Raw genomic sequence first — 14,657 nt, forward strand, 5'->3', positions numbered from 1 at the left:
TTACGCAAATCAGTTGTAAACTGAGTCAAAGGAAAAATGTTGGTATACATATGATCAGTTCAATTAGGGCACGTTTGTATTATTTTATTATAACACTTGCATTAGTGCAGGATATAATTCTACAACACTATATTGACCGTTTAAAGAAAAATACGGTATTTTTTTTTGCATGGATTTCTCCTTCAGGTAACATTGGATGGGTGTTTAGGTTATACACCTTTGCACGATTCATAATGCAATCGCGCTGAAAGAAGAAAGTGTTCTATCGGGTTAAGAAACTGAAATTGCGTATCAGTTAAGTATGCATTTCAACAACTAAGCTTCTAACACTACACGAACCACCTAGTTGCTATGGATACATCTGCATACACCCATCCATAATGTCTTGTACTTCCTGTCCTTTCGCTGTGTCGTCCCCTGGCTCTGCGAGCTCCAGGCGCTTGGTTCCAGGACACTATTAGTTTTCAGTTACCTTTTTGACACCATGCGTTCTGTTTTCGGCTTCTTCCTTGTGTTTGGATTCGCTACTTTCTACCTGTATATTTTGAGTACCAGCCTGTGGCCTGGCCTAGGACATGAGTCAAAGAGGTAGGCATCAGCGAGGCGAGATAGCAAAGAATGCTAGTTGGTTAAATGGGTTAGGTTAAAATACAGTATGTACTAAATATATACAGAGGGAGGAAGCATCCAATAATTCAAATCTAATCTATCTATATAGATAATTATTGCGTTTAGGCTAGAATTGTTTCCATACGTCTTGTTTGACAAGGGAAACAAACAGGATCTACAATTTTTTGCTTAATAATCCATATTAGTTATGTGCTTTTTGAGCCAGTCAAGTGGGTCCTAGCTCTTACAATGTAGCACAACAAATCTTAAAATAAAAGTGTCGTGTTGCACTAAAGCAGTGCAGATAATATTGCATGGTTTATTATCGCTAAATTTAGTGGGAGTGAATGTATGTGAAATTCAGTAAGGAGTTACAAGTAGAGGGGTTGGGAGAGACAGGATAGGTCTAGACTGATTATGCACGGGGGATGGAGTCTTGGTGGGTGTGCTATCTGTCAGGCTCTGCTTCAATACATAAATGCACTCTCACTCAAATATTCATACAATATTGATCACAAGATAGTTTTTTTTTGTTTCCACCTCTATTATGTATTGGACTCATCCTCTTGTATTTTACTTTAAAATTAAATGGATTCTGCTAACTCAGCACCGAAAGCGTTACACAGATTTTATCCGCATAGCAACCGTTGAAATCAACCTGCAGCTTGGTTATCATCATCGCAAACTAAGCACCTGAATCTTATTTTATAAATTATCCTGTAGAGAATGTAGATTAACAGCATATTATTTAAAACCTATTTTAAAGTACTTCTGAATACCTATGGGGGAAGCCAGTTTAGCCAATGACTTTGGTGTACTGTATGTATTATACAACTCATCCATGCACTATTTCATACTCCTTTAGGTCCTTAGTTTTCCCTTCAGACCTTGATGAACTACGTGAACTAGCGGACTTCCTTCTGCACTATAAGCAAGAACACCAAACATACGTAATGCTTCTGTTCTGTAGCGCATACCTGTACAAGCAAAGTTTTGCCATCCCTGGCTCCAGCTTCCTGGTAACCTATCTGAAAACTAAATAATCAGATGTATGATTTGCAGCTAGTAGTTTGTAGGGCAAGTAATTAACTGTTCTGTTAGCTATTTCCTTAAACATGTTTTTTATTTCGGCATTATAATCTACATGTATGTCTTGACTTTAAAATATAACTGCATCCCACGTAAAAATGTTTTGATAGATTGTATTCTCAATTGTGTTTGTTTATTTAAATAAAGTGACTTATCAAAGTACAGGAGGGGAGTATATTTAAAATCAAGCGAATTGTTAGTACAACAGTTCATAATCTAAAACTAGACAACCAAAGGCTTAGATGTATAGTAAGGAAGTTTTGCTTTACTGAGTGGGTGGTAGATACCGTAAGTGATCGCTAATTTAGCGAGGACATTTAAACATGCGTGAGATAGATTCAGGATAGCTCTGTGCCTAATGCGAGACCAAGGACTAATACAGGTCTGAGTCTTTACATTAGGAAAATTGAGCAGGTTAATTGGCCCCAATGCTTCTTATCTGCTGTAAAATTCTGTTTCTGTAAATTGATGATTTCGTTTCCGTTGGATGACTGATAACATTTTAGTTTTTTGAGGCATGTTTTAATTAGATCTATATTCTATACCAGTAACAGAATGGTTCAGGCTGATGCTGTTTAGCAGGCTACTGAACCATTAGTATGGGTGGATCTTGAACCTTCTCACTAGGGTAGAAGTCCAGTGGATTAGCAGAGTTTTCAAATGAAATATTTGGGTTGTCTACAAATGTACAACAGTTTATTTCCTCTTCCTACCACTTGCAATGCATCCATTTGTTCAGTGCAGTTTGGATATCTTTTATTTAACCCCTTAATGACAAAGCCCGTACATGTACGGGCTCAAAATGCATCCTTAAGGGGTTAAAATTAGCTGTAAAAATTTATTTTGTTTATAAACCGCTTTTGGTTAATGTTTTGTTGATGTCAAAATATGTTTGATATCCAAATGTAAACTGTGAGACTTCGTAACTTGCATGCATGTTGTAAATTCACATAATTTTTTTTATTTTATAAAACATTTTTTTACTATAGATACTTTTTAGAATTAAAATATCCACAGCAGTTATGATAGTGTTTCTTATGTCTATTCTTGAAATGCTAATAAAAAATGAATGTGTCCCCTACAGAACTTGTTGGGTGGAGCACTCTTTGGACCTTGGTTGGGCCTGTTCCTTTGTTGCACTCTAACCTCCTTGGGTGCCACGTGTTGTTACCTTCTGTCATATGCATTCGGTAAACAGATTGTGTCACAGTATTTTCCTGAAAAGGTCTCCGTTTTACAAGCAAAGGTAATCACACCTGCTGGTAAATTTACACAGCGAGTGCAAGGTACAATGCAGATAGTGTTCTATAAATGCATTCTGGAACACTTAGCCCTACTAAAGAAGACTGCATGATAAAGTTCTCTTTGAGTACTTTAATATCTATTCTTACAAAAATAAAAATGGCACTTTTCTGACCCATTATCGGGGGATCTGCAGCAGCTTGATTGATAAAAATTGGAGCACTTTCCATGCATGCGCAGGAGGGTCTGAACAGACCCCATGCCTGCAGCGCTCTCCATGCCATCGCTTGAGGTGACAGGCGGTAAGTGTTTTATCGTATTTATTGGCATATAACACGCACTGGTGTATAACACGCACCCTCATTTTAACAAGGAAATTTGAGTAAAAAAAATAAAAAATTAAAATAAATGACTTGGAAGCTCTGAACTTAATGTTGGAGACAAGTGGAGTTTGAATGATACCTTTATTGGCTGAACTTAATGTTGGAATAATACTTATTACATTATAACATTTATACCACTTATAAGGCAAATATGAAAGAAAAAGCACTTCTTTGAACAAAAAACTTAATCAGAATCACTGCTATCTGGGAAACCACACACACACACACACACACACACACTAACTCATCTTACAGCGTTTTACTTTTTGTGCTGATGCCGGGGCCAGAGTGACGTCATCACCTGGCTCCCGGCATCAGAGAGGGCGCGCGAGAGAGCTGTGCAGGGGAAGATTGTGCAGCTCTAGGATTTATCGGTGTATAACACGCAGGTAGGGTTTCAGCTTCATATTTTAGTTAAAAAAAAAAAAGTGGGTGTTATGCGCCGATAAATACGGTATATCACGTACAAGGTCATGTGTTTGGCCTGATGTGTTTTCCACAATACTCCGCATAGCAACCCTGACAGTTGTTTTTTTTGGCAGGTTGAAGAAAACCGTAGCAGTCTGTTTTTCTTCCTACTCTTTCTTCGTTTGTTTCCTATGACACCCAACTGGTTTCTAAACCTCACCTCTCCAATTCTGAATATCCCTGTGGGGCAGTTCTTCTTTTCTGTCCTTATAGGTAAATATATTTATTTTCATTTAATAACCATGTCTTTTTTACAGTGATGTAAAAATGTTTTGAGCAACATCTTAAGTACATGTGAATGTATAAGATTCCTAAAATAAGTTCTACAAACTGCAATATTAGAAATAATCTCTGCTGGATTGGTGATGACGTGGTGGACCTGGCTCTCTAAAACCAGAATCCGTCAGATTACGCAAGTGCGGACGACAGCTAGATGTGCATAGCCGTGCATTATGTTTTTACCCATATCTAGCTAGTGGCCACACACTGCTGCGCCCGATCTCCCACTGAAGCGGCAGATCTAGTGAGTATTGGGCACTGTAGGCCAGTGGCCCATTGACATTTGGCCAGTGCAGGCCTGCTTATGATTAGTACTGGGGGGTAGAGGACTGCATTGGGAGGCCAAAAACTTGCGGGCGCAGGCTTTATACCATCCTATATGCCACTGTGCCCCATGATATGCCTTTTAACCCCTATATGCCACTCTGCCCCATGATATGCCTTATATCCCTGTAGGCATATAGGGGGTTAAAAGGCATATCATGGGGCGGAGTGGCATATATGGGGTTAAAAGGCATTTCTGGAGGTATATAACTGCTAACAGCAATCACACTCCTATCAAGCCCAGGCAGCCAGTACATGCTGGAACCTGGGGATGATAGGAGTGTGATTACAGCCTCCCTATGCCATGCTACCCCCCTTACACATCCATGTTGTCACACACACTCATTCACAAACATTGAAATACTCATTCATTCCATTAATCACACATACTTGCTCATAAACCCTCCCCCACCCCTTACCTGAACTGCAGATCTCTCACTCCCGGCTGTGCGAGCAACTTCTCTGGCCCCGCCCCTAGAGGAAGAAGGAGGGGGTGGAGTCATGTGATGACTCTGCTGGCTTCCTGTTCTCCTGCTGCTAGTACAAGAGACGCTGCTCGCGACCAAAGCACCGGTAAGCAGCCCCAGCAGACATTTTTTGGAGGTCTGATTAGAAGAAGACCTCAGCATTTGCTCTGAAAAAAACCTCGTCTTATAATCGAGAAAATACGATACATGTAGCTCTATATGTGTTGAGCTTTTCTTGTATGTAACAACCCTATAACTGTTGATGAGGACAATTTACTTTGAGAGCAGTGATCCATAGCTGTCCACTGTTTCATAAGAATTGCTATGTTACATATTTTCTTTAGAATTCTAAAATGAGCAGGTAAATCTTTTATACACACAGGTCTTTTGCCATATAATTTTATCTGCGTCCAGACGGGATCCATCCTTTCAAAAATCAAGTCTCTAGATGACATGTTCTCCTGGGGAACGTTACTCAAGTTGCTGGCTATCGCACTGGTTGCACTAATTCCAGGAACCGTTGTAAAGAGACTTTCAGACCAAAATATAGGACTACGGGACAAAGATCACTTGCTGAATAGCAAAAAGTCAATGTGAGGTATGGTTGGTGACAGTGGCATGGTGTGCCATCTCTCAAAAAGACATTGACAGAAACCTTGACATGTTTAAATGGTGAACATGCACATTTAATGTGAAAAACTGGAAACAAACAGAAAACGGAATGTTGTGAACCACTTTTGTGTTAAAAAGTTCCACAACGTTACTCTTCTATGACTGTTAGTCTTACATAAATTATTTTTCTAGCGTTTGGTAAAACCCATGCTTTTATCAGTATGATTTGTATTTGAAATTAGTGATCTTTGTGTTACTGTGTAAATTATGTGATACAGAACCATCTTCACTCATCCAACATTGCAGTACTAACAGGGAATAACAGTAATAACAAGGAACCGGGTATTTTAATAAGGCATGTTGTGTGAATTTCCTCCATAAGATCCTACATTAATGTATTTTCTGCCTTATACTACCAGCGAGGATAAATCAATATGCAAGATGCTTAGTTTCATTGTGTTTGCCTCTAGAATAGTATTATATTCAAAATACAGTATAAGGAATATTAGCTCAAAGGACTGCATATTATCCAAACTGAGAATGCAACGTAAACTTTAAATCCACATGAGTAATGAAAACCGTTTGTGCTGCTCCTTAATGTGCCTGGTATATATTGAAGCCACTAAGGGACAGGATGTATGGGGTTTCTCTTGTTGTATAGTGTTTAAAATAAGATTGAAAACGGTTTGTACCAGCTACCTAGAGTCCTAATATATTGTACTTGAGCCTGTATGGGGAAAAAACTAATTTTGTCCCGATTTTGTATCCTGTCAGGAACAGCACAAACTTTCCATCCACGTGGTTTATATGCAAGATATAAAAACATTGCACAGGGATAATTCTAGGGGCTTGTCACTCTCACTCACGTTCTTACTCACTCTCTCATGCTCAATCTCACACTCATGATGTCTTTCGATGTCTTGCTACCTTCTCCAACCTCTTCCACATCCTTATCTCCTTTTTCGCAGATCTATTTCTTCTTGTTCTTTCTTCTGCTTCTCCCCGGTATAAGCTCAGTCACCCAGGTACTTCCAGCAATTGGAGGAAGAGGAGATTGAAGAGGCTGTCTCTGTGGTGCACGCAGAGTGTCTGCCCTTTTGCAGAAGTACTTCAGAAGGCTAGAATATTGCAGTTGGATTCACAGTCAACCACTCTTTCTCCATTCATATGTCTGCAATATGCTGTCCTCTTGGCCTACTTTTGTAAAAGCAGTGGAGCACCACATGGACAGCCTCTGTCCCCAAATCGCCCCTTTTGCAGAAGTACATGGATAACAGAGCTGATACTGGGGAGCCGAAGAAAGAAGACAGAAGAAGAGGCAAGCAAAGAAGTATCGCTACGAAAACCGAGAAAGGGTAAAGACAGGTAAAGAAGGTAGAAAGACATTCACAGAGAAGATGTGAGAGCAACAAAAGCAAAAATAGTGGTTTAGAATTTTTTTTCCCAATATGGTCATTTAATATTCAGGCCTTTTTTTTCTTTCTTATATTAAGATCCAAAGTTAGGTGGGTTGTCTTATAATCAAGCAAATACAGTATTATCAACAGTGCATTAAGAAATTAATATTGTTTACATATGGCGCAGAGACAATTTTGTATTGTTTGATTTAAGATTTTCCATTGGGGAAATATGTTATCAATCCATTGAAGTATCAATAAATCAATATGACATGAGTGTTCTTTGCAGGGATATAATAAACTTTGTTTCAGTATGTGTTCCTTTTTTTGATTTGGAATATTGCACACCAAGTATTCAGTATAGTCTGTTTTATCCTTCTGTTGTCTGTTTATACAAATAAGGAATACAAATCTAGTAGACTAAGTTCACAAGCAGGGCCCTTTACGCCTTCTGTATTGGTATGTGTTGTGTGCCTTCATACTTTTGTTAATTTGTATACTTTTAGATTTAATGTTCTTAATTTTGTATTCTCCCCTACTATACTAGCACTGTGGAATCTGCTGTTACTCTATAAATAAAATGTAATAATAATCTTACAATCCTTATTTTCACATGATTAAATTACATGAATTATTTTCTAGTGCCTAATATATTAATGTGAGCTATTATAGGAATATAATACAGTTATCTGGTGATGTTGCTCAGTAAGGGAATGAAGCTCAAACATTGCATTCTTTGATATTTGAGATATATTCACTAAATAGGTAGTTTTGTGTATTCAACATGTATACTATCTAATATGAATTAGTAACAGCCAACCACAGTGACCCTCTCCTGCAAAAAAAGCACAGTTAATGTGGGGGTATTTCTGTCATGCCATCTAGGGGGCCAGCTCAGACCCTTTAAAATGTTTGGTGCATTCAGTGAGGTGACATTTTCAAACCTCCTAGGTTGGAGAATATAATAAAATATTGTTTTGGATGTGTCCAAAATATTGAGTTGTATGTGTCACACTGAACATTACTTTATTAAGATAATCCTTTGTGGACCAAATATTTTTGCTTAATATGGTCTTATTTTTACTGGATCAAATATACTGACTTACATTACAGGTTCCTAACTTTCATATTCAGTGTTTACAAAAATACACCATGCATGTGGGGGCTGACTGCTAGCTGTGGCACTACTGTTTGCCAAAGAGCCAGGTTGTTATTTTCTTAAGACCCAGTCTAGATGTTCCTTTACCATTTATGTTCCACACTCACTCGCTCACTGAGGAAGGAAAGTACTCATTAATAAAAATTCGTACAACTTGATAAGGTACATTGGCTTTTAATTCCATGCATTTGTTTGCTTTGATATTCATTTTGATTTACTTTGCTATACAAACAAATAGGAAAGGTCAGGCTGGTATGCGGGACACAACTGGGACCCTTTCAAATTCTGGGCAAAGTGTGAAATTATATATATATAGGTAAGGACATACAGTGATATATTAAAAAGGAGGACTGTTGCATTAAAGGGTTACACTTTCTACAAGTGATGGAGAACAACTTCTGTCACCTTCAAGTTTAACACAAGGTTTTAGTGATGAGAACAAATCCTTAAAATGAGAACTACAGGTCCATGTTAAAAAAAAAAAAAAAAAAAAAAATTAAGAGGAAGTCTGGAGAATTTATGAAAACTCAAAATACCCCAGTGTTGTCCGAGACTAAATCTATAAGGCATCTAAAAGACAACAGTAGTTAATGAAAGGATAAATAAAGAATTGTGGTACTGGGGATTGGTATGGAATGACTGTACATCAATGAGTAGGTGAATAGTAATAGGACCTTAAAGTATTTTTATGAAATGAGTAAAAATAGAAGATAAATTATGCTGTGGAAATATTTGGACTTTATGGTACACTGGTATTTACTAGAAAAGGAATATCCTTAGGGGCACTCAAAATGGATTAAACAATCTATGTTAAATTACAAGGGCCAAAATAATTTGATATTAGAAGTGTTCCATATTGTATCATTAGCATTACAGCATCAGGATAACCTTAACTTCATGGCCAAAATCTGTAAAATGGGATTGTGCAGGAATCGGGCATGAAAATGTGGTTTATGACCTTTCTATGTCATTAATTGTCATTCAGATTCATCTCAAACATTTGTTCAACCGGATAAAAGATTTGTTAACACCAACAATAAACAGAAATTAATTTTCTGATCTACAGAAATCAAATAATTACGGAACTTACATAAATTAAGTGTTGTATAAATTAAAATCACAATGTAGTCCTGCTACATGACAAAAAAAGACAAGCAAACAACCCAAATGATCAAATAATTTAAAGTTCATACAATACTGTTTTCCCATATGAATATACAATTTCCCTTCATTCGTCCTAAGGTGCTACACAAGCATTAACCCTTTTTTGCTTGGTACATCTGCGATGGACAGGACACAGCAGGCTCACCTTACAATGATAGGGGTGTGTGTAGGTTTAACCTAGTTGCTGCTGGAAAGCTATTTATGTCGATACACTTGCTGAATCTCTTAAGAGAAAGACGTTAAATATAGTATCATAAATTTGATGCCATGACAAACATTCATACTATTTTTATCTTTGATCCTAAAATGTATTGTTAGTAGCTAACTAAAAAAATCCATAATAAGGGATAGAAACACACAATAATAAAAACATGTCCTGAAATTCTGTTCCACCTTAAAAATAAAACAAAAGAAATGCATAAATACCTAGATGTGTTTGGAAAATTTAAGATTCATGTTTAACATCTAGTAGTCAAATGGAACAAACTCCTGGCCCGAAAATTTTATCAAAATGACCTTATGGTTATTTTGGGTACAGCTCTAAAGCACCCTCAAGAGCAATAACGGATTTATGTTAAAATATAAAGGTTAGTTTTAGCACCCTACTGGCTTCTATAGCACAGGGAAAAAAAAAATCAATCCAGAGATTATTAATACAGGTTATGAACACAAGTACCAACATAGGGCCTCATGCTTCCAACTTTACTTGCAGTCTTATGATACTTACACTGTCTAGGTTGTTTTCTGGTTAATACTTCTAGGGACTTTGGCTACTGACTGTAATGTTTTATTTCCCACTATGAAATATTTGTATTTTTTTTTTTTTAGCAATAACCTTTGCAATAATACGTGAATAGGTGTTAATGGAAAAGTTTATGGGAGATGATTCAGATTTACCAAACCAACAATATAACTATTGAATCACTTACAATACGTTTCTGGTTTGTAGAGAGCACCTTAAATATACTTCCAGCAGCCAAAACCACATCTGACTTTTACAAGGCGTACCCACTAAATATCACCTGATGGATGAAGATATATCCAACTTAATTTAAGCCTTAAGCTGTGATCTAGGGGGATTTTTCTTTTTCTTAACCCTTTGGGCTGTCAGCTAACAATGTCTGATTACTTTTACTTTTAAACAGAGATCTGATAATTATTCCTACGTATTGACAAACTGATCCAACAAAATGACCAGCTGCTCTGACTTTTTAATTTTTTTTTATTATTATTATTAGCATGGGAACCAGTAACCCCCATACCCTGATCAGAGGTTTTTTATTTTACTTCCAGCAGCAACTCGATTAAATTCATCTATGTAAACATTTTTTTAAAACAAAAAGCTATGTCAGATTCACACTTCATGGAAGAAGTAGGATCCCTAAAGGGAAATTCCATTTCACACAAATCTGGACACCTGAGGTTTTCAGGGAAATAAATTACCTTATTATATAAAACTGATGACTCATAGCACATGTAAAAAAACAATAAAACAAACACAAATATACATAGTAACACACAAATGGAAGAGTGGCCCATTCCTGATGTTGCATTCTAATTGCCTAATAAAGTTTTTAACTCTTATGATCAAAGCAGGGTTGCATCTGTCTGAAAATGTATCAGTACCAATTTAAAATTTAGCAACCTAGCCAAACAGAAGTCCTGTTATCTGTCTGCCATGTTCGGGCAGCCATGTATTGAGAGTGCAGGGTAACTTGTCACACCCGCATATAGATGAATTAAACATATTCTACTGAAAATGAAAGTATTTTAAAGAAATAACAAAATGGCAGAAACTGCATGTAAGGGATGGGCCTTTCATCCATATACCTGAAATGCTGACCCTGAGGTCATCTTAAATGCCTTTTATTTAGAGTACTTTTACAAGTTAAATGTTAGTGCTATTCATTGTGTGCTATCATTTGGTTACAGTACCGGCCCAAAGGGAGTTTCTTTTGCACAGAGGGACATGGGGAGTGTGTTATAAATAAGCCAAATGCCAGCACAAGGCATAAGTATGTATGGCTGGGATAGCTCCTGAGACGACCGGTCACTTCTTGACTTCCAGTCTGTTGCCACAAGGAACAAAAAACATGTATTATGAGACATGTTTCCAAGTGCTGGTGTCTGGCATTTTCTGAAGTCTTTAAAAGCCGCCCTCATGCACACATGGATTTTTAACAGTTTACGGGCCACCTTTTTTAATTTTAATTACAGTGGGATAGTGCAGGCCACTGGCAATTGCCTAGGATGTTTAGGGAGGTATGTTTTTTTTCACAATCCATTCAGCACACCGTTCTAAAAATAAAAGTGTGCATTTAATTATTCCATTGCCTGAGAACTTGTTTTGGAGATCTCCTTATTTTTCATGAAAAACTACCAAATTAATTTTTTTTCTTCTGTCAAAGCGCCTTCATTTTACTTTGTGCTCACTTTCTCCGGGAAAAAAAATGGATACTACTGAAACACACTGTCACCAAGATATCCACAAAATGTTCTACACGTTTCTTTGTTTCTTGTTCTAAATTGTATTTGTTCTCTTCAATCTTCAGAGAGTCATTAAGTCATAATTAACAAAAATAATTGGTCCCTAAAAAACCAGCAGCATATCCTCCTCCTGTACGTCCTCAAGAATCATGTTTTCCTCCTCTGATACATTATTTTAGTGTTCTAATAAATTCACAATTAACTCTTGCTTACAGTAAAAAGGGTCCAAACACAAACAATAATAACAATAACTATGGCATTTTACAGCACCTAGAGTTTTTTGTGAAAATAGTTCCCCTGCCATTCTCTGAGAGGTTTGTTCATTTTTGGAGAATCCTCTCAGGAGTCTTTGGGCCCTTTTTATTGCAAGTGTGAATGTATAGATACACAGTTAACTATTCCTGCAGGGTTATACAGACTGGATAATTAACTATGTATCCCTTTGCAATGCATTGGTGTCACTGTCCAGAAGGATAGGTGTTAAACCAAAGGATGAACGATTATGTAGAACTTATGGGGATAATTCTGGTGAGTGACATTGGGCATGTAAGGGAAAGCAATGCTCCTGGAAGACTTTGTTTATTCACCAGTTGGAGGAGCTGCCAGGTTGGTTGGTTCGTACCGTGGCATCAGAGCAGTCCCCATCTGAAGAATCACAGTCTGACTCTGGGAAGTTTACTCCATTCTGCAAAAGCAACAAAGAAGAAGCTTTAATTCATCATGAAATATAATGCAATAAAAGACAAAACAAAATCTTCCTTTGAAAAAAGCATGAAAAAAAACTTCTTTTTACGCGCACAACAAATTACACAACCAAATAAGGAACATGTGTGTAGGACAGCATGGTACATGCATTTATGTGCATTTGAAATGCATATAAGTACACTGGCAAGAGTGAGGTGTCGATGTGGAAGCATATAGAAAGCCATTATTATTTTAGAATGGTTATTTATAAGTTAATGTCCTCATAGACGGCTCACCTCGTAGTTGCGCTCCTCCGAACAAAGTTTACCCAGTGACATCTGAGTTTTGACTCTTCTCACTGCACATTCCTTGTCAGAAAGCCCATCTGACTGTGTGGAGATTTCTATGGGAATCTCTGGAGTCTGGGAAAGTATATCCTCAAACTTGTCACCCAAGTAATCCTTGCGGGCCCCAGCCATGTCATCTGGGCTATTGGAGTGGTCACTGGTGTTCCCTTCCTCACCATCAGACACTGAGAAGTTTTCAGAACTGAAAGTGGAATATGACTGACAGGTGACCATACCCCGGGTAGGTCTATGTCTCCGTGGAAATTCTACCTCACTGTCCACTTCTCCTTCCTCTTCTTCTGACGATTCATCACCATGCTATGAAAGAGGTTGACAATACATTTATGACAGAAGATATTTTTATGGTAATAGCAAAGAGTAATAGTACCACCGATTTGCAGATGACACCCTAACCTATATTTCTTCGCCTGACCTTTCACCCTCTCTTCTAACTCGCCTCAGCGACTGTCTTTCAGGAATTGCATCCTAGATGTCATCCCGTTACCTAAAGCTTAACATCTGCAAGACCGAGTTTATGGTAATCCCACCATCTGTTTTGTCCACAATTCCTTACATATCGCATATACCATCCAACCGACAGACCAAGTTCGCGCCTTGGTGTCACACTTGACTGTGCTATCTCCTTCATCCCTTACATCCAGTCTCTCACCAAATCCTGCTGCCTTCACCTGAAAAACATCTCCCAAATCTGCCCATTCCTTACACAAGAAACAACCAAAATACGAATCCACTCCCTTGTGATATCCCATGTGGATTAATGCAATTCTCTACTAACTGGTCACCCCCTCTCCTGTCTTTCACCGTTCCAATCCATCCTCAATATGCAGCTAGATTAATCTTTCTCTGTCGCCATTCCTCATCTGCTGCTCCACTATGTCAATCACTCCTTTGGCTCCCCATACCCTTCAGAATCAATTCAATTAACTCTGACCAAGACCTACGGAGCCCTTAACAACTCGGCATCCCCTATCTCTAACCTCCAATCCAAATACAGCCCTAACCACCCTCTTCAGTCTTCTCATGACTTGTGACTTTACTGCTTCTTTGTTTTTCTCATGACTTGTGACTTTAGTCTACTGTCATTACCTCTTCCCGCTCCTGCATTCTAGATTTCACGCTTGGCGCACCCCTTTTGAAGAATTCCTTAACCGTACCATCAGACTTTCTCCCTCATACGCAACTTTCAAAAGCCCTTTGAAAACCCACCTTTTTGAGAAGCATACAATCTTATTTTCCATCTCAGCCATCATCCTAATGAAGCCATCTGAACAAGCAACCACCTCAACAGACCATCTGGACCAAGAGAGGGCTGGCAGCATAAGGCCTGGGGAGCAAGTCTAGTCAAGTGGCCCACCATCCATGCCCATCTTTTTCCTAATTTTATAATGTGTATTGATGTAATTGGGAGTACACTAAAAAATGTCATCATACACAGGGCGTCTGAAGCCACAATTTAGTGCCACTAATCCTTATTAATAACATATGTAGATTGAATTAGAAAAAATAACACAGAACCTTTACTTTTCCTCTCACTGATTTCTGGACCTAGATGTTTTATCATCTGAAGTGACTACAAATTCAGGAGGGTGTTTTATTTCTGGATAACTAAAAATTAAAGTTCAATTTATTCCTACAGTAAGTAAAGTGCCAGGAAACAGATGACCAACCACACACACCAGGACAGGCTCTGCCACACCGACACCCAAACACACACATACCAGGACAAGCTCTGCCACACCGACACCTAAAGAGCGGCTGTGTAGTTTAGATTTAGGGTGGCCTGGGGGCAATTAAATTGTTCAGTTTATTCCTACAGTAAGTAAAGTGCCAGGAAACAAATGACCAAACACACACACCAGGACACTGACACCCAAACAGCGGCCATTTCGTTTAGATTTAGGGTGGCCTTGGGGGCAACTGCCCTC

The 14,657-nt window shown here is 38.1% G+C and overlaps 2 protein-coding genes across 2 annotated transcripts in view; one reads left to right on the forward strand and one right to left on the reverse strand.

The window, feature by feature from the left end:
• Nucleotides 1–344: 344 nt before the first annotated feature.
• Nucleotides 345–5,778, forward strand: TMEM41A (transmembrane protein 41A). The gene is made up of 5 exons (XM_053471760.1): nucleotides 345–588; nucleotides 1,475–1,628; nucleotides 2,783–2,944; nucleotides 3,866–4,004; nucleotides 5,244–5,778. Exons 1-5 carry the CDS (start codon nucleotides 485–487, stop codon nucleotides 5,456–5,458), a joined length of 774 nt encoding a protein of 257 aa, XP_053327735.1. The 5' UTR covers nucleotides 345–484; the 3' UTR covers nucleotides 5,459–5,778.
• Nucleotides 5,779–11,581: 5,803 nt separating this feature from the next.
• Nucleotides 11,582–14,657, reverse strand: part of MAP3K13 (mitogen-activated protein kinase kinase kinase 13) — a 54,605-nt gene continuing 51,529 nt past the window's right edge. Inside the window, exons 12-13 of the mRNA XM_053471758.1 lie at nucleotides 12,661–13,029; nucleotides 11,582–12,365 (exon numbers count right to left, since the gene is read on the reverse strand). Of these exons, the coding sequence (XP_053327733.1) occupies nucleotides 12,264–12,365; nucleotides 12,661–13,029 (471 nt within the window). The 3' untranslated portion in view covers nucleotides 11,582–12,263. The remainder of the gene's footprint in view (nucleotides 12,366–12,660; nucleotides 13,030–14,657) is intronic.

The sequence above is a fragment of the Spea bombifrons genome, chromosome 7, assembly GCF_027358695.1.
Source record: "Spea bombifrons isolate aSpeBom1 chromosome 7, aSpeBom1.2.pri, whole genome shotgun sequence".
Taxonomy (NCBI): Eukaryota; Metazoa; Chordata; class Amphibia; order Anura; family Pelobatidae; genus Spea; species Spea bombifrons.

What these genes read in the sequence shown, in the direction of transcription:
- TMEM41A (XM_053471760.1), top strand. Translation starts at nt 485, where the DNA reads ATGCGTTCTGTTTTCGGCTTCTTCCTTGTGTTTGGATTCGCTACTTTC. An exon ending in CTAGGACATGAGTCAAAGAG is followed by an intron (nt 589 to 1,474) that starts GTAGGCATCAGC and finishes ATACTCCTTTAG; the next exon opens with GTCCTTAGTTTTCCCTTCAG. An exon ending in TCCCTGGCTCCAGCTTCCTG is followed by an intron (nt 1,629 to 2,782) that starts GTAACCTATCTG and finishes TGTCCCCTACAG; the next exon opens with AACTTGTTGGGTGGAGCACT.